The following is a 19,346-nucleotide window of genomic DNA, read 5'->3' as shown; positions in this document are numbered from 1 at the left end:
CCTCCCCTCTCACTTATAGCTACTTATCTTTCTCTGTCTGTATTTTATGACTTTTTCCACATAAAGCACTCTCTAAAATATTTGGGGGCAAGCTTTCACTCCATGCTTCCTCAAGAGTGCAATAATACTGGAAGCACAGTTTGCAGGTCATCGTGAGAGGTCAGCGAGAAGTCCCCTGGTGTTAATCGCTTGAGTAATACTGTCTTCTCCTTTAGACCACACCATTAAATTGTTTTCATTACCCACAAAGGGGTTATTTGTGTCAGGGCAAATGAGATCTGACACAAATTCACGCTGGCTAATTTCAACCTAACAAAATAGTTTATTCCTATAGAGAAAAGAACGAGACAAGGACAAAAAATGTGTTAAGTCTCCATGATATAGAGGCAGAAGGGAAGAAATGTATTAAATAGATGGGTCCTATCAGAGCAAATGATGCAGCTTTGATGTGGTACCTGGAAGTTGTGAGGGTCTACCCTGCAGGTCATTCTCCTAGAGATTGGGCTTGGGGGAGCACGTATTTTCTAAAGGTTTTTAAAGAAATGATATTTTCTATCAGAGGTTTGGGTTTGGGTCTCTCTATTTCACTGAACTTCTCCCATCTCTAAACCAGCATTTTCTTTGTTCTTTCAGTCATCCAAATGTAAAATTCTGAAGCTGAAATCATCCTTTTGCTGCTCCCCTCATGTCGATATGTCTCCACCTTCTGAGGCATCTATCATTTTAATGCCTTTTAATTCCATCTTTCCTTTTCTTTTCTCACTGCCATCACAGGAACTCTTGCCTCTGAAGTGTTTATGCATGGGATGAGGGCATTCAGAACACCCTGGTAGTTTTTTCAAAACATGCATGTCAGGGCTGTGGCAGCAGACCACTGAAGTAGAAACTGATGTGTGTGTGTAGGAGGGGAGAGAGAGCTCCGCGTATGTGGAAAATGTTGCCCGGGGGCTCTCGATGCAAAGTACCACCACATTCTGAAATGAATTGTCTAGGCCCTCTTTCCTCAACCCTCCAAACCAAGCACTTGGAACCAGTTAGAGCCTATCTGTGATCAGGAGGAATCTGAAGAGCCCCAAGCCTCAGTTCAGCCTTAACCGTGGTGTCTGCCTTATATCCCTAATATCCCTAATATCACTAATTAGGTGTCCATGGTGACCTGACACTCAAGGTCTGCTGAGGCTGGGCCTCTCCCCAACTCCTGTCAGGGACCTTCCGGCCCCCCGCCCATCATGCATCCATCCACCCATGGTGATCCCAGCCGGGTCTGGGTCGATGATCAGGTTCCCGTTATCCACAGCCAGGTTTCCCTGACCCTGACTTCCAGCTGCTGCTCCCAAGAGGGCTGCCTGTACCTGGCTGCTGCAGGAAGTGGCATCTGTTGTCACCAGCTCTCCTGGCTGGATCCCAAACCCTTCCTTGGTGGCTCCTGGGCACTAGTCTCGGGCCCGTGCTGCCATTAAGGACCTGCCACTTTACACTTTACTCTGTGGCACTCCCTCAGTACCTCCTTTAACAGCAGGCACAGGCCCAGAGTCAGCTCCCTCCCTCCACTATGACCCCTACAGCCCAGCCCCCGCCTGCCAGCTGCCCCAGCCTGCACCTGCTACAGAGCTCGGACAGTGGCAGCTTGAAGGGAACAGTGGTCTCCACCTGAACGTGGCCAGCCCCCACCTGCACTACTTCCTCAACCCTACACGGGGCTCCTGCCATCACTCTGTGACCCTATCCTGGTCTGGAAGTGTGGGAAAAGCTCCACCTAGGTGGCCACCGGACCACAGGGGACCATCTGCCCTCTCAGGTCTCCAGGCATCCACTTCCCATGCCAAGGGAATGCCCAGAGAGCTCCCTAGGAAACTCCAGAGGAGCCCACAGCTGCTAGAGAACTTTATCTCCCATGGAGACATGAATCCAGCGAGGTTTGCACCCAGCCTTCCTTGCTCAGCATAGGAAGGGTGGTCTCAGCCTATGCCCTTGACCTACAAATGTGGGACAGGCATTACTGTGCTCCAAAACGTCTTCAAGGGACCTTAAGAGAATGAGGCCTCTCCTACAGACCCCTCGGACCCTAGCCTACTCTCTTTTCCATTGTCCAGGGCTGCCTCTGGCTGATGAGCTCTGGCTTGGCTGTGTTCTCCGAATGGCCAGTGCCTCTAAACGATCCAAGGAGGCCACTCTCTCCTGAGACCCTGAAGCTTCTTGAGGCTGCTCTGAAATCCCAGCTTCCCAGAGCCTAACCCTGGGGGCTTCGGAGGAGCTGCAGAGCCAGATCCCAGGGAACTCCTCGGTTTAGAGATCCCCATCCTTCTTTGCCAGACCCTGAAGGCCACGGCTCCTCCACTCTATAATCACTGAGACCACCCCCAGGCTGAGCCCAAGCATCACTTTTCCATCTGGGGAGGTTTAGGCCTAACTCTCCCACCTAACAGTGAAGTCTCCTATGTTACGTCATTCCTGAGATTGAGGGAATCCAAGAAAGCCCTCAACTTAAGAACTTCCAGACTGTCCCTGCAGGGCCCCCAGCCTGGCCAATATTTCTCCCAAATGACAGAAATCCAGAATTCAGGGGTTGGCTCTTGGCATTGTCCCTGGGGACTGCATTCGGCGAGACTCCCTGAGTCAGGAGGGTCTACATGGCCCCTTGTTATACAGAGGCCAACAAAGAAGAACCAGGAATCCTAAAGATTCTTCAGGCTCATGCCAATGCTGCCGCCTCTGAACTGCAGGTTGCCTTAAAGCAGAGGAACAAGATTTCCCCTCCAAGTGAGGAGAGTCCAGTTATTACCCCATAAATTAGCATTAACCTCTTGTAGGACCACGTCAATGTCCTTCTGAGGGTCCATTCCATGCTACTGAAGAGACACACTTTCAGCTTCCAAGCTGCACAGAGAGTCAATGGAGCGCCCAGAACCACTCAGCTCTGCTGTGCCACTTCAACATCCTTATGTTCCCTAGTCTCGGTGACAGCACTGAACTCCACTCGGAGATGGCTTTCAAAAGTCTGCCATGCCATGGTTAGAGAAAAGGCCATGTGAGGACACAGCAAGGAGACATCCACCTACAAGCCAAGGAGACAGGTCTCAGTAAAAACCAGCCCTGCTTGATCTCAGACTTCCAGCCTCCAAACTGTGAGAAAATAAATGCGTTTGTAAGCCTAAACAAAAAGGCTTGCCATGTGTCTCTGGAGAAACAGCGAGATACCTAAGCGGCCATGCAGATCCTAGGAACTTGGCTACATGTTTTCCAGCATCTGGACCCTCAGGAATGAACTCAGTACAACTCCTTTGGAACCCAGAGCCTTCCACAGAACATCAGACCTAGCAATAAGGAGCCCCAGGATCGAGGAGCTTGAAACGTGTCCTGGGGAGGAAAACACAGACCTCTCAAAGGAGGAATTGTTCGAGTGACAAGTCCTGACCTTTCGCACAAGGTCCATTTGCAGGGTTCTTGAGGTGACCCAGTCATGAGGTGGAGTGCTCTGAATACAGCACTTATCTCATAAGCCTTGCCCTGGACCCAGAAAGGCGACTCAGAGCAGATACAGAGCAGGAACAGACCGTTCCCTGACTCATGGATGAGTCCAGATCTGAAAGCCCAGTAACATATAAGCTCTAAGCGGGAGCCCTGGCTGGGCCTGTGTCAGTCACGCAGCCCCACTCTACCTCCCGTCAGTACTCAAGCCTGGTGATAAGGAGCCTCACCCTTGAAACAGGACCCTGGAAACAGGCACAGGCCCTAGTGAAGACAAGGAAGCCTCTAAGAAAACACCTCTCTCGCAATCGAGGAGACATCACGAAACGACACACATGGCTGGTCCTCATAAAACTGAAGGAGCAAATTCAACGAGACCTAAGTCGTTCAAAGTGCTGGGTCCTGGGCTAGTTAAGGTCAAGGGGTCAAACTCAGCAGCCAGGGCCAGCCTCGTGGGCATGAAGCCTGTGCAGTCACAAGTCACTCACAAGGGCCCTGAGCCTGGCTTAAAGCTCTGCTGTGGCCGCCTTGAAATCCTAAGTGTACCTTTGAACTTATATTTTTGTAAGTAAAGTTTTACAGGACAATGAGCATGAGTGTGAGTAGAGGAGATGTGCAGGAGGAAGGAAAGTAGCAATTCTTTCCCCTGCCTTTTTGTTATAATTTAAAAAAAAATTTTTTTTGAAGTATAGTTGATTTACAATGTTGTGTTAATTTCTGCTGTACAGCAAAGTGATTCAGTTATACATATATATACATTCTTTTTTATATTCTTTTCCATGATGGCTTATCACAGGATACTGAATATAGTTCCCTGTGCTATACAGTAGGACCTTGCTGTTTATCCAGTCTATATATAATAGGTTGCATCTGCTAACCCTAAACTCTCAATCCACTCTCAATCCTCCCCTTTCCTGCCTTCTTTACAAGAGGTCCACAAATTATGTAGCTGGACCTGTCAGCAGCCCTGACGTAATTGCTTCCCAAGTAACATAAACTCCAGGTATTTTCTGGAGCTCCCTCAACCTCTAGTCCCATGCCTCCCAAAGAAATCTCCTTTGATGCCTAGGGTCACTCCTCACACAAGTCAATTCCCATCCCAGCTTTACTTGCTACCCTCTTCAAATTTCCCCCAGCTCAAAGCAAGACCACTGGTGAGAAGCAGGACATAGGGGGCCTGCATTCCAGGAAGAAATCATGTTAAGATACCCTAGGGTTAGTAAGAAGGATCCTGAGTGGCAGTAGGACCATCCCTGTGGTTATGACAAGGACAAGGATGGAGGCTGGGACAGCTGCCTCCCAGTAACCCATCCAGTAAATATGTTTGTTAGTTCATTATATAAACATTTGTTGAGTACCTACTGTGTGCCAGGCACTGCAGAATGAAGGTAGACACAGTCCTGACTTTGATAAGCTCCCAGTCTAGTAAGAGGTAAGGGCATTTAGTAAATAAATTATAATAAAGTGAGCTAAATACTTTTATGCATATAAATAGTGTGCTATAGAAGCACTGCATAATTAACTCTGCCTGAGAGAGTCAGACCATATCACAGAGAAGGATCCTGAAAGATGGATAGGAGTTTGCCCTGCTAAGAAAAACCACAAGGAGTATCAAGCCGTACCTGCATTCCTCCAGAGTGGTGGTGAGAAGTCTGACACAACGGAAGCATGGGCTGGGGCGGGGTGGGGTTGGGGGCGGGGTGGGGGCGGTGAAGAGGCATTTGGAAAAGAAGACTGGGAACAGAGCTGTGAAAGGGGCCTTGCAATTCCAGCTAAGGCATTTGAGTTTTAATGTAGGAGGAGAGAGAAAAGATCAGAGTTAATTGTGCTTTTTAGGAAGATCCCTCAGCTGGTGGTATGGAGGAAGGCCTGGGGCAGGGAAAACAGGGACGAAGGAATCCAGACAGACTCAATGTTAAGCAACAGAATGGCTTCATCAGCATGGTCTTAGTAGAGTGGCAGGGTCAGAGCTAGCTTATCATGGTTTAAGGTATTAAGAAAACAGGATAATAAATGGAAGGACACAGAGCAGTAGTTAGAAAAGGGAGGTAAGATCAAGGGTTATACTTTTTAATGACCAAAAATAGAGCACAGGAAAGCAAGAATAAGGATGAGGCCCCTGGGGAGGTGGGAAATGATTCTCACAGAAAAGCTAGAAGGTTACAGGGGGGGCCTTTGTAGGTTGGCTAAGCCGGTGAAGGGAGGGAAATTAGGGGAATTCATGCCAGGTAACTTCTATCTTCTTGGTTAGAAGGAAGCAAGGAAGGAGAGGTCAGCTGGGAGGGGGGGAAGGGCAAAGCTGAAAAGCCTTAAGGAAAGTGGGAAAAGCTTGATTAGGTCCAATCTTGTTTTTGCCAGTCCCCTGGCCCTGAATCCTAGTTCAGTTCCCATGATGGATTCCTGCTTCCAGATCTCTCTGACCTTGGCCACCTGCTTATTCCACCTTTGTCTCCTACCAGATTTCCACAAGCTCATGCTCCACTGGACTGCTCCCCTTCTGCTCCCCTGCAGTCCCCGTTGGTCCTCCCTGGCTGCTCCTCCCTCCCCATGTAGACTGGGCCTGCTGGTGACAGATGTGCTTTCCTGAAGCACCTACAATGACGAGCCAGCTCTGTCTCTCTCGGGCATCTGAGCTACCTACCGCCCACAGAGCCCTGGGCCAATCCCAGCAGTTCCCTAAGTGATCTCTCCCTCTCCAGCCCACCTCGCAACTCCCACCTTCTTCTCAACCCACCAATACCCCAAGATCCTACAGGGGCTGTCCGCTGCCAGATGAGGCAACTTAGCTATGGGCTTATGACTGGCCACAGACCTATTTAACTTCGCCTGCAGGGCTTTTAACAAAAGTTGAACTGTCCCGTTAGCCACAGGTGCCACCCCTCCCTAGTGCCTTATTCCTACCCTAGGCCCAATCCACACACCAAGGTGTTCTACTCAGTCTCTGTAGACACTTGACAATAAAGTCCACACAATCTCAGGATTCAAGGCCTTCCAATCTCTGGTCCAGTCACTTCTCAAACCATGCAAAGCCCTTATTCCAGAAACCTGCCTCCGCCCTGTCCCCACCCCTCCTCCCTGTCCCGGCCCTGGCATGGTCTCCCTAGATGTATGTATGCCTGTCTCCTACCCTATCTTTCCCCCTATCGGTAAGGCCTTACCCTCTCCTCTCCACTTGTCACACTGAGATCCACTCATATCCCCTCTCTTCAAGCAGGCCTCCAAAGACCATCCAAACCCACAGCACTATTTGCCTGGACCTTTCACTTGGCTCTTGTATACATTTCTTTGTTTCTTTTTATCTATATTTCTTTTTTTCTATATTTCTTTTTATCTTTTTTTTGGTAAGCTTCTTCATTCCTCAGATAAGCCTATAAATAGGTTTCCCTATAAGTCATTTGCCCAAAAAGCCACACAGAGCAGATCTGCCGTTGTGTAATTTATCTCATACGTAACCCAACCATTGACTCAAACCATGGCTATCTCCTGACAACCATAAAACTTCAGAGCAGCACAGATTCGTAGCCTTCAGGACAGAGGCCATGTCTTATAGTTAGTATACTGCCTAAAATCAAGTAGGTACTCAATAAATGCAGAAATCTCTTCTTGTTAAGAAAATGTAAAGGATAAAATAGGCCCACTGTAAACTCTCTGACTTGATGGAAATAAACAACTTATTGTTTATCACTGCCACTCAGGCACCCAAGCACAGGTGTCTTTCACCAAAGCAAGAAGAGAGACCCACAAGAAGCAGCAGAAACTAGGAAATCCGGAGCTCTGGCCCCAACACTAGCAATGATTTACAAGATGAACTTGGGTAAATCTCTCAACAGATATTGATTTTCTAGGTAATGGGATCTTTCCTTCTCACACTCTGCAGAGCTATGATACCAGTCTGGTGAGGAGGGAGAAAGAGTAAGTACCTGGACTACAGCAGGGGGAAGGGCTGCCCACCTGGTGTACCCCTGCCAATACTGCCTGGTTTGCCCACCCTTTATCCCAGCTTTCATGTTGACCCCTAGGTCTGTGACAGGCTCTGATTCCAGCAAACACCCTTTACTCCTAATTCCTCCCCAAAATGTTTGCTTTAGCTACACAATGAATGCAGTCTCCAGTGGAAATTTTAAAAGTACAAACAATGTTAACACGGATTTGGTAAAAATTCTACCAGGGATCAACATATACCATGCTGTTCCAGGTGTTAAGTTAGTCAAGTGATGTGACAGGTAACAACTACATTCTCCTTTGGCAGAAGTCAAGGCCCTGAGAGAGGGCCTGACTGAGTTCTGGAACTCTAACCCTTCCAGGAGGCTGGGTGCAGGAGAGTTGGATGTAGTTGGGTAATGAAACTTCTCTGTTAAGTGAAATAAGTCCGACAGAGAAAGACAAATGCTGTACACACCACATATATGTGGAATCTTTAAAAAAAAAAAAAACAAAAGGCTGAGTTCGCAGAAATGAAACAGAATGGTGGGTACCAGAGGCAGGGGGAGGAGGAATGAGAGATGTAGGTCAAAGGTACAAATTTTCAGTTAGAAGAAGTGTAAGTTCTGAGGATCTAATGTATAGCATGATGACTGTAGTTAATAATACAGTACTGTATACTTGAAAGTTTCTGAGAGTGTCTCTTAAGCATTCTCACCACAAAAAAGGAACAGAGTTAACTATGTGACAGATGAAATGTGTTAATTATCTTGATCTTGGTTCCTCAATGTGTATGTCCATCAAATCATCATGTTGTGTACTTTAAAAATATACAATTATATTTGACAATTATTCCTCAGTAAAGTTGGGGGAAAACAAACAAAGAGGTAGAACTTGAGAAGTGTTCCTGTACCTTGTATTCAGGAAATATTCAATAATTGTTCCGGCTGAAGAGGAAGGTTTCAGGTTTCTGAAAAGATGAAAAACCAGAAAAAAAAACAGTTCTGAAGGAGGGCGTGTGATAGGGAAATAAAAGAAGCTGAATGGATTTAGATGAACAGAACTGAAGGGGTATATGGAGGAAACAGAAGCAGAGAAGGCAGAGCAGTGATTACACTGGAGACAACAACAAAGATCTGGTAAAATGGCTTTTGAACTGACTGCAAAGGAAGGCATCTGAAACAGTAAAGCAGGAAAAAAATAAAAGAACCAAAAGCCAGCCTCGAGATAACAAAGGGCTACATACAGCAGAGGCAGAAGGGGAGGAAGAGACTCCTAAAAACGTGGGGTTAAGAAAAGATATCAAGAAGTGCAGACAATTTGAAAAGGTGGGATGGAGAGGCATACAGTGATGGATTTTTTTAAATTTGAAGCTATCTTCCCTCTAACATCAGACGTTGAGGTTTTCTCAATCACCACGTTCCCCCTCAGAATGGAGGGGTCTGTCACACTGTGTTGTTGGGGGCAGGACCTGGGGAGCAATTACATTTTTGCCCTCATTCATTCCCAGCTTGCCTGGAAGCAAAGGTCCCTCTCCCGAAGGCCCCTGCTGCAAGGACATGAAGCCCAGAGGAAAAGCGTGTGCCACGAAGGTGCTCCTTTGATTAGCTGTTTTCAAGACAAAAGCACAAACACCCCTGGACAAAACGTACTGAGTAGTGGTGCCTGGGTGGCTTGACTCTGAAAAGAATTAGTCATTCTGATATGACTGCACAGCAACAAGCGAACTCTTGAGTGCCAAAAATCTGATCGTTTCACTCAGCGTTTCTTAAAGCAAAGCTTTAACTTTTTTTTTTTTTTAACAGATATTTGATTACAAAGGCATGCAAGGCAGCAAACATTGAAAGCAGGCTTCTGTGATGTAGAAGCCACTACAAGGTCACAGAAGCTAAAAACAAACGTTTCAGAATTCCTGGGGACCATAGTTAGTTTCTCTTCACTCCTGGTTTCTGTGTGTGTGCGTGCGTGCGTGCGAGTGTTCCCAATTCTTTTCAGACAAAGGGCAAATTTCCCAATCCTAGTAAAGGTGGTAATAGTACTTGGTTAACTAGGAATCCTGGTAGGATTCATTAGCAAGATGGAGACAGTTTCTCATGAGGAATGTTTTATAGATCCACACACAAGATGTTGGTGCTATATTACAGGATTCTTATTAAGCTAACACTTGATGGTCAGGGTCTCACTTATCATGTTTTATTCATAAATGTTGCAAAAGCAAAATGAATTATTAATGCAAAGATCATTTGGCAGAGATAGGAATCATTAACAGAATTTCACCGGCACTGGGGGCCGTGGGGTGGGGGGTGGTGGTAGAAGATGGTTTATAGGGACTAGCAATGCAAGCACAGAGCTTTTCAGATCTGCGGTGACCGTGTTTTCAGATTGGCCTGGGTCTCCAGGAACTGAACTTGTGCCATTTGTCTGCTGTCGGATAGCCTTTGCAAACACATCCAGTTAGCTTCCTCCTGGCTACTCGTCCACAATACAAAACCTGCCGTTATAATGGTGCCAACAGTAGGTCCCTAGTCCCCCTCTCCACAGTACCTGTGACATTACTGGGGAACAAGCGCACTCTGCTTGAATACAGGGCAAGGCTCTTCAGATTACCTAACTCTTCTTAGTACTTACTATGTAAATTGTTTAGTACTTTCTATGTGTCAAGCACTACACTAGGTATTTTATGTGCATTGTCTCATTGTTTCCGTAAAAACGTGCCATGCCAGGGGTACTGATATTATCCCCATTTTACAGATGGGAAAACTAAGTCACAGGGAGGTCAGGTGAATTGCTCAGGGTTATGCAACTTGGAAGCTGCAAAGCCAGGATTTAAATCTGGTTCCCTCCCTATTCCAAAGCCCCTACTCTTGCCATATACTTTAATGAACATAAAGTTTGAAGAATGTGGAGCTGTCATTCCCTGGGAGATGTTGTCATAACTGTCACCAAGCTGCAGAATCTTTAAAACAAGAGCAAGGTAAACATCGAGAGATCAAGTACCTTTACTGAAATAAACTTAACTAGAAATTAAGGGAGATACAAGTTATAAACGTCATTACGTGGGTAGATGTTCTTCTAGCCCTATCACTTTCAAGAGGCTGCTAATTAACCTTGAAAAATTGGTTCCTGGAGCCAATCTGCTTGGATTTGAATCTCAGCTCTGCTACTAATCTTGGGCAAGACACTGAACCTCTCTGGGCCTCAGTTTCCTGGTAATAATAACAGAACCTCCCTCATAGGGTTGTCATGAAGATTAAATGCAATAAAACGTGTCTCAAGAACCATGTATTGCACACAGTGAATATTAACTATTATTATTTTTTCCAGTATGGGTCTATGGGGAAGACGCTTAAGTCCATCCGAGTTTCCTCATCTATTAAACAGATCTGCAGAGAGTTGTTATGAGGGTTAAATGAAAGAAAATCCTAAAAGAGTGTAAGATGCAGACCTCCTCATAGTAAGTAATCAACAAATGTTCGTTTGTTTTCCTCTTCCCAAGAGAGACCTCTGTTTCCCACCCTGTGAAATGGGATACCCACTCACTCCTCTCATGCCATTGTTTACCTCACAGGCATGTCACAGCCAGAGCCTGCCAAAGGTCAGGCTGCACACCTGGGTTCTACTTTTATTTCCAGCTTTTGAAAAGCCACTCCTCTAAACCTTGATTTCCTCACTTATTCCTTCTGTTACAACCTCAACAAGTGTGTTCCAGACAGCATGCTACATGTTAGATAGGCAAAGGTAGATAAATAAGGTACAGCCCTCAACTTCAAAGAACGTACACCCTAGTTCAAGATAAAGGCATGTAAACTTCAAAGAGTGTACACCCTCAACTTCCAAGAATGTACACCCTAGTTCAAGATAAAGGCATGTAAACAAATGAAGTATACTGATTGAGGTATGGACAAGATAGAGAGTGGCCCAAAGGAGGTAGGATCAGATTCATCTAGGCAAGATTCAGAGAAGATAAGCCCTTGAGTTGAATCTTACAAGATGAATGCAAGTTTCCCAGGCAAAACAAGAGGAAAGGTATTCCAGCTGAAGCAAAGGCCTAGCAATGCAAAGTGAAAAACTGTAAATAATTACTTATAGCTGAGTAGAGGGTGCATTTAGGGGAATAGGAAGAAAATAGGAGAATGCTATCTTCCCCACTTACCATACAGAATTTCCATGAGACCAAATGAGAATAATGTATTAAAACACTGAAAAAGACATAGTGTCGCAGAAATGTCAAGTATGATTGTTAGTAGTACTCTAGCAAGGCTTATATGGCACTAAATTTTCACCCATTTCCTAGCATGAGAACTCCTGGTGCTGTTTATTCTCTTACCACCACTTTGCCTCCCTCCCCTCTCCCCTGAGAGAAGGCAAGGTGGATTCAGCATTGATCGGAGTGGAAAAGTAGAAGGGAGAAATAAAAAATTCCAGCTCTTTGTTTCAATGACGACAAACCTTTTCAAAGTCCCTTAACTGTAATGTTGCTCATATTTTTGAAAAGCTCTATCCTTATTGGCCAAAAAAGTAACCTGGACCCTAAGACCATGGCTTTTCAAATGCTCTTCACTATAACCCATAGTAAGATATATATACACACACACCATAATCCAGTCTCACACACACACTAACTTTATGAAATACACTTATACCTACTATATGCAATGCACTCTGATAGTTTCTCTTCTTTTCTATTTTATGTCATTTTTTAAAAGTGTCAGTAACAATCTCCTAATTGAGTTCACTACTTGCTAGTAGGTCACAACTTGCAATTTGAAAATCACCATCCTAAGAGACAGGAAGGTTTATGAAAGATTTCAAAAGTATGGTTCACAAATCCTTTGAATCTTTCTTTTCTTTTGCATTTCAAGATACTGCAGAATAAAAGAAAGCCCAGCCCATTTCCTGGAAAATAAAACATCCATGTGTGCACAGTTCACATCGTATGTTGTTTGACAATAAATAAGAGGTTTCCACACGGGGTATCTTGTGTGTTTGGGGTTGCTGTGACTGATTAAGCTGGCTGACAAGATTTCAAAATACAGGAGTCTCTCTTAGGCAGGGCCTTGGTGCCCTGTGGAAAGTAGGATCACATGTCTCCAATGTCTTTTCGATGAGAACATTCAACGAGCAACTGGTGGTGCAGTGGTTGGGAGTCTGCCTGCCAATGCAGGGGACATGGGTTCGAGCCCTGGTCCGGGAAGATCCCACATGCCTCGGAGCAGCTGGGCCTGTGCGCCACAGCTGCTGAGCTTGAGCTCTGGAGTCCGTGAACCACAGCTGCTAAGCCCGTGTACCCACACTCCTGGAGCCTGTGCTCCGCAATGAGAGAGGCCACCGCAATGGGAGGCCTGCTCACCGCAGCGAAAAGTGGCCCCAGCTTGCTGCAACTGGAGAAAGCCTGCACGCAGCAACAAAGACCCAATGCAGCCAATAAATAAATTAATTAATTAAATTAAAAAATAAGCAACTTCTTTCACGTAAAAGGCCCATCACACATTATAACCCAGAAGTGAGCAGCATTCTGCCTCAGGTCTGCTGAAATGGGAACACAATGCTTAGATGCCTTTCCAGTCACACACAGATTTAAAATCCACCCCACCATCATCACTACCACCCATCCGGCTCTGTATGCTTTTTGTGTTCAACCAAAATCCTAAAGCCAGAAAGAAACACAAAGGTCATCTGGTCTACCCCTCTCCTTCCAAAGAGCATGGCCAACTAAACTTTTCTGGCTCATAGCTGAGTTATTTCCCCTTGTACCTCAACATGCATCTGAGTCCACGGGGCCTTCCTTGTGTTACTGCACAAGCTTTACATGTCTCTGCCATCACACTTCTGATTATACTGTTTCTCCTACATAGAATTCTTTCCCTCCTGCCAATACAAATCCCACCCATCCTTCCAGATCACACCCCAAGCTCCCTAAGAAGCCTTCCCCAAACTCTACAGCCCCTAATTATCCATTCTTCCATCCATTCTCATTCTCTGAAATGAGATTAAGCTCACTGAATACATGCAGCCCTTTGCCTCTTAGATGCTATTTAACAGACAGTTGATATACATTTATTGATTAACTTTCTAAGACTTAAAAGAAGTTACATATATAAGAATCTTTAATCTTAAATTAACCTTTCCTACAAAATATATATCAAGGAGTAAATAGAAAGGTTTAGCATTTTATCATGAAGATATTTAAATCAGGTAATCATTAATGAAATAAGTATTAAGCTATTAATTTCCATATACTCAGAACCAATGACTACAGTGATGGTAGGTCCTGCCAGTCCTGTTGATTTTTCTAATGCATATACTATCATATGAGAGACACCTGTATTAGGCAACCAAATTCTTACATGTACCAGATAGTGCAACTACGGGGCTTCCTTCCTAAGGAGCACCATGAAAGATGCTCTCATGGAAGGGGACTCTGTGCTTTGATACACAGTCAATCCACAAACTCTGTGTTGGCTTTGGCTACTTACTGTCATGGTAGGATTACTGAATTTCATAACTTGGAAAGAATTTAAAGTTTACCTAATCAACCTCAGATGAGGAAATTTAACCAAGAAAAGGTGAGCTAATGTGCTTCAGATCACCCCTGTAGAAAATCCCAGAGGTGGGGCTAAAACCCAAATCTGTTATCTGAAGAAGTCAGGAGCTGGAAGCCTAAAAACCTCATACCACCTAGCTCTTCGGTTTCATTTCCCCCGTCCCCAAACTTCTTGTCTTCCACCGGATCCCTCTGTCTCACCACTGAGGAACTTCCCCAGGTCCTCCACACCAAACTGTCTTCCTGATGTTAACCAATTCCCCAATGTTGTTTCATCTTCATGCCCTGACTTCTCTTAACCTACTCGGCAATTTCACTGTTTCTTCTGGTTTTGCCCTTATCCAACACCACACCCGCCCAAACCACACAGCTGTTTTAAGCCCTTCCATACATTCCAGACAAAGTTACATATGACCCTGAAGCTGGTGACCGTGATGACCATCTCACAAAAAGTCCTACCTAGGATGACAGAAGTTTTTTTGCCATCTCGTGCTGTATATAATACAGAACATGCTGGAAAAAAGGTTTTCTCTTTAATTAGGCAGGTAGTTTCTCAAGAAACATAGCCAAGCGAATGATTATGCTTGCAAGTTAAGCAGGGAAAGCAGCAGAGCTGCTGACACTACCAATAAATACCAAAAACATCAACAGCTCTAGCTCAAGAGTGGGAAAATGGATTCATGTGATTCCTCTTTTTCTTACTGTTGTCTATGTTCTTGTCAAGACACTAAAACGAGAAAGAGGCGGGCAAAGCAGAAGACAGGACAAAGAGGAGGCCAGTAACATGTCCAAATAAAGCAAAACTAGCTACAGAGTGTGGTAATAAACATGTGGACTCCAAAGGCCAACTGGTCAGTCTTGCTTCCACCATTAACAACAAATGACCTTGGGCATACTTGCTTAAACTCTCCACTCAGTTTCTTCATCTGGTAGGGGGATGACAGTAGCACCTATCTCACAGGGTTGCCATGGGAATTAAATAAGTTAATATCTGTAAAACACTTAGGACAATGTTTGACACATATTAAACCCTACATAAATATTTGTTAATGAAAATAAACCCTCAGTTTGAAATTATTGTAACTATCACACTATGTGTCTGCTGACCTCCAAATCTTATTAGCAGTTTCAGGACCTACAGATATCACGATGGCTCCCATACCACACCATATATATCCTGCATCCTCCGTTATGAATTGTTTCCCAAGAATTCATTTTATAGTTCCTTCACATTGGGAATTAAAAGGAATATACTCCTGGCTCTCTCTCAGTAATGGTCCCCATGGCTGCAGTCACCACATGTGGTGAGAAAATGACCTCTCTAACGTAGAACACAAGGCTGTAAAGCCACAGAAGTTCTTGTTTGCCCACATATCACAAATTCTACCTGTAACCCGGGACTGGAATTGGGGCACAACTGGCTACCTGCCATAGAGAAAACAAAATGAAGGGAAAATTCTTTGCCCCAAAAGTGTCTTCTTGGTCCAGGGCTCACAGTGGAGAGCAAAACCCCTCAGAGCTGTTTAAACTCTGTCTTAAAGACTCTCCTCCCTCCGTTTCTTCATTTCCTTCTCATCAGGCTCTTGGCTACACTAGTTTTGATCTTCTCAAGGTCACCAAACAACTACCACTCTGCTAAGACTGCATCTGGCTCCACCTCTCAGGAGTATTAACATTGCTGATACACCCTTTCCTTCTCACAGCTTCCAGGCCACCGTATTCTCCTGGGTTTTCAGGCTTCTCCTTTTCCTGGGCTCTCGTGACATTGCTTCCTGCCTTCCCACCCTCCCTACGTTGGAGTACCCCAGGACTTGTTCTTCGGTCCTCTTCTCTCTTCCATCCACACACACCTCCATGGTGGGCTCATCCAGTCTTGTGGTTTAAAATACCATTTTTTTCCCCAAACGACTCTCAAATAGAGATCTCCAGCCCAGACCTAAATCCTCAACTCTTGATTCAATAGGATCAATTCAATAGGAGAAATTCAATTCACTGTCTAATAAAATCCTAAACTTAGCTAGTCCAAAGCCAGACTCCCAACCTTCCCTCCAAATCTCCTCTTCTGTCTTCCGCATCTCCACAAATGACGTGCTCCACCCTCCCCTCCTCCTCCCGCCTTTCTTCATGCCTTACTGCTCAGCAAATCCTATTGACTCTACCATGTAAAAAATTTTCAGGGGCTTCCCTGGTGGCGCAGTGGTTGAGAGTCCGCCTGCCGATGCAGGGGACGCGGGTTGGTGCCCCGGTCCGGGAAGATCCCACATGCCGCGGAGCTCCTGGGCCCGTGAGCCATGGCCGCTGAGCCTGCGCATCCGGAGCCTGTGCTCCGCAACGGGGCTCGCGTACCGCATAAAAAAAAAAAAAAAAAAAAAAATTCAGAATGCAACCTTGTTGCATCACGTCTAGACTGCCCTCTGGTCCTAGTCATTTCCATCTCTCTTGGGTACTGAAATACCCTCTTAAGCAGTTCTCTGTTTTTACCCTTGCCCCACTACAGTACTTCCTCAAAACAGCAGCCAGAGAGATGCCATTAAAATTCAAGTCATGGGAAGCAGCCACATAGCACAAGATCAGCTCGGTGCTTTGTGACCACCTAGAGGGGTGGGATAAGGAGGGTGGGAGGGAGGGAGACGCAAGAGGGAAGAGATATGGGGATATATGTATACGTATAGCTGATTCACTTTGTTATAAAGCAGAAACTAACACACCATTGTAAAGCAATTATACTCCAGTAAAGATGTTAAAAAAAAAAAGTCAAGTCAGATCACGTTACTCCCTCGTTCAAAACCTTCCAATGGCTTCTCCTCCTCTCCCTCAGAAAAGCAAAGGCTTTGTGATTAACTGTGCAGCCTGACTGAATCTGAGTCACTCCACCTATACCACCTCAACTCTCTGACCTCATCACCTCCCACCCTCCCTCCACTCCACTCCACTCCAGCCACACTGGCCCCCTTGCTGTTCAGCCTCCTACGCTCACTGAATCTCCTGCCTGGAACACCCTTCCCCCCACACCCACATGGTTCACTCCCTCATCACTTTCCCAACTTGCCTAAAATGTCACCTTCTAGGTGAAGCTGTCCCTCACAACACTTTTTAAAATTGCAAACTATACCAGCTTAGTGCACTCTTTATCTCTCTTCCCTGCTTTATTTTTCCCCATTAGACCACTCAACATCTTATTTTACAAATTTTATAATAAAATATACTATAAAATTATTTTGCTTGTCCCCATTAGAATACTTATATTGTCTTCCCCTATTAGAGTATAAGCTCCAGACAGGTGAGGGTTTAGGTCTGTTCATGTTCACTGCTGCATTCCTACTACCTAGTAAGTTCCTTGTCTACAGCAGGTGCTCAACAAATATTTGCTGAATGAAGGGGAATAATGGCTGACTTGGTTCCTCTTACCTAAGACAGTCATCACCGTCTTCATTAGCTTCATGGGTGTCCTCCGGTGGCTGATGGACCCACTTGTGTGCGGAGATAAGACGTTGGTTTTCCTCTTTACGTACATGTAGATCCGCAGGTACACCACGACCATAATGAAGAAGGCCATGAGGTTGGACACACTCCAGAAAATGAGGTAACTCCTGCTATAAATGGGGGCCAGGGAAGAGCAGGCAGAGATGTCACAGAGGCAATTCCAGCCCAGTGTGGGGACAGCCCCCATAAAGATGGCGATGGCCCAGACGAACAAGATGAGCAGCGTCACTCTCTTTTTGGTCAGGTTGCTGTGGACTCGCATCCTCATGATTGACATGTGCCTCTCCACGGCAATAACCAACAAATTTGTCAGGGAGGCTGTTAAGCTAGTGTCCAGAAGCCCCTGGCGGAGAAACCAGCGGTTGACAGTCAGAGTTTTGGAAACTGGGCCAGTGTTAAACATCAGGTATACATAGGCAATTCCAGCAAAGAAATCTGCAGCGGCTAGGTTAGCCAACAGGTAGTAGAAGGGGAAATGAAACTTCCTGTTTTTGATTACTGCTGCGATGACCAGAGAATTAGAAAAAAAGATAAACAGGCAGAAAAATGTTCCAACACACAAAACAATTACAAGCTTCGTTCCTGTCCACTCATCGGCAGTGTCAGTGTTGCTCCTATTATAAAAAAAGTCCATCTGCTTATCATAGTAGCACTCATTCATTGTGGAGAAGAACTGAACATCCTAGAAAGAAATTTAAAGAAGAAACAAATATCACTCTTTAGAAAAGTCAATCACTAAATCACCAAGTGCCATTGCTAAGCCCCTCGTTCTAGTCAACCCCTGTTCATCCTTCAGATCTCAGTGTAAATGTCCTTTGCTCCAGGACCCTGGCCCCCGACCACCTATCACAGCATTTATCTCATATCAGTCATCGTTGTCTGTTTCCCAGGTTAGGTGCAAGAGCAGTGAGGGAGGGTCTGTGTCTATTTTGTTCACCATGATAACCCCAGGACCCATCTGCCCTGGCTGCCTCAAGACAGGTATTTGCTGAATGGCTGGCTGGCTGGTTGGCTGAATGAATGAATGGTCATGGAGGCAGGAATAGGTCAAATATTCTGAGCCTTGCAATAATCCCCCCAGCACTGGTAACGATTATAGCATAGCACGTTAAGGCTTCTCCTGGTGGTTTCCAGCTCATTTCTTACTTATAGTTTCTGTTCATTAATCAAGGGCAGGTTGGTAATGCCAGGCACATTCTTGCCCAGATAACAGGTGTTGAGTTACTCTTCACATGACCAAATGGCTTCCCCAAGAGATTAATTTTCTACCACTTCTGATTCCAATCCTGATCTCCTTTTGCCATCTTTTAGTTTCAAACTACAATGACAACACTTGTTAAGCATGTGGTGCAGGGCTGGCGACTCTGGCCTCAATCCTCCTTCCTTACCTTTTTGTTCACTTCTGTCTTATTCTCCTAATCCAAATTGTATCAGTGTGAGTTTGCATATTGGATTTTCCACCTCAATCACTTCAAGTCAGTTTCCTTCCCTGGGCTCTCTTCAACACTGATGGTAGTAGAAGACCAGGCCTCCATGGGTAAGACTAGGATCTGGAGTCCAAGAGTGTGAGAACACTCCTGCCAAGGAGGGGCAAGTCCTCCAGACACATGTCTGAAAGTAGACCCCAAAATGGGGTATCAAACAGACAGGCAAGACACTAATCTCAGGACAAGATCTCTTGCAGCCCAAAAGTGAGGGATTCTGGCCAAGGAGGGGCTGGGCAAGGACTCAAACAATGCCCATCCATCTATGCTCATTAGGGAGACCAGGTGTTCTGCCTCACAGTAGTCTGGCTATAGCCATGAAGTGTCCAATCAATGGAGACTGGGGTTGAAGGCCAGAAAATCTAGTTTCAGGGGAGAACGACCACGGGCTCTCTCTCAAGAAACAAGGCTACAACTTTTTTGCTGGAAAGCAGGAGATCCAGAAG

The 19,346-nt window shown here is 45.4% G+C and overlaps 1 protein-coding gene across 1 annotated transcript in view; it reads right to left on the bottom strand.

Annotated features, from left to right (window-relative positions):
• Positions 1 to 18,092, bottom strand: part of LPAR3 (lysophosphatidic acid receptor 3) — a gene marked incomplete at its 3' end in the record, with an annotated part of 48,257 nt that extends 30,165 nt beyond the window's left edge. Inside the window, exon 1 of the mRNA XM_082860553.1 lies at positions 17,342 to 18,092. Coding sequence (XP_082716679.1) covers positions 17,342 to 18,077 — 736 coding nt within the window. The 5' untranslated portion in view covers positions 18,078 to 18,092. The remainder of the gene's footprint in view (positions 1 to 17,341) is intronic.
• Between the last annotated feature and the right edge of the window lie 1,254 nt (positions 18,093 to 19,346).

This window comes from Leucopleurus acutus (genome assembly GCF_964270905.1).
Source record: "Leucopleurus acutus genome assembly, chromosome: 2".
In the NCBI taxonomy this organism is placed as follows: domain Eukaryota; kingdom Metazoa; phylum Chordata; class Mammalia; order Artiodactyla; family Delphinidae; genus Leucopleurus; species Leucopleurus acutus.
This window is presented reverse-complemented; position numbering and strand designations above follow the sequence as displayed.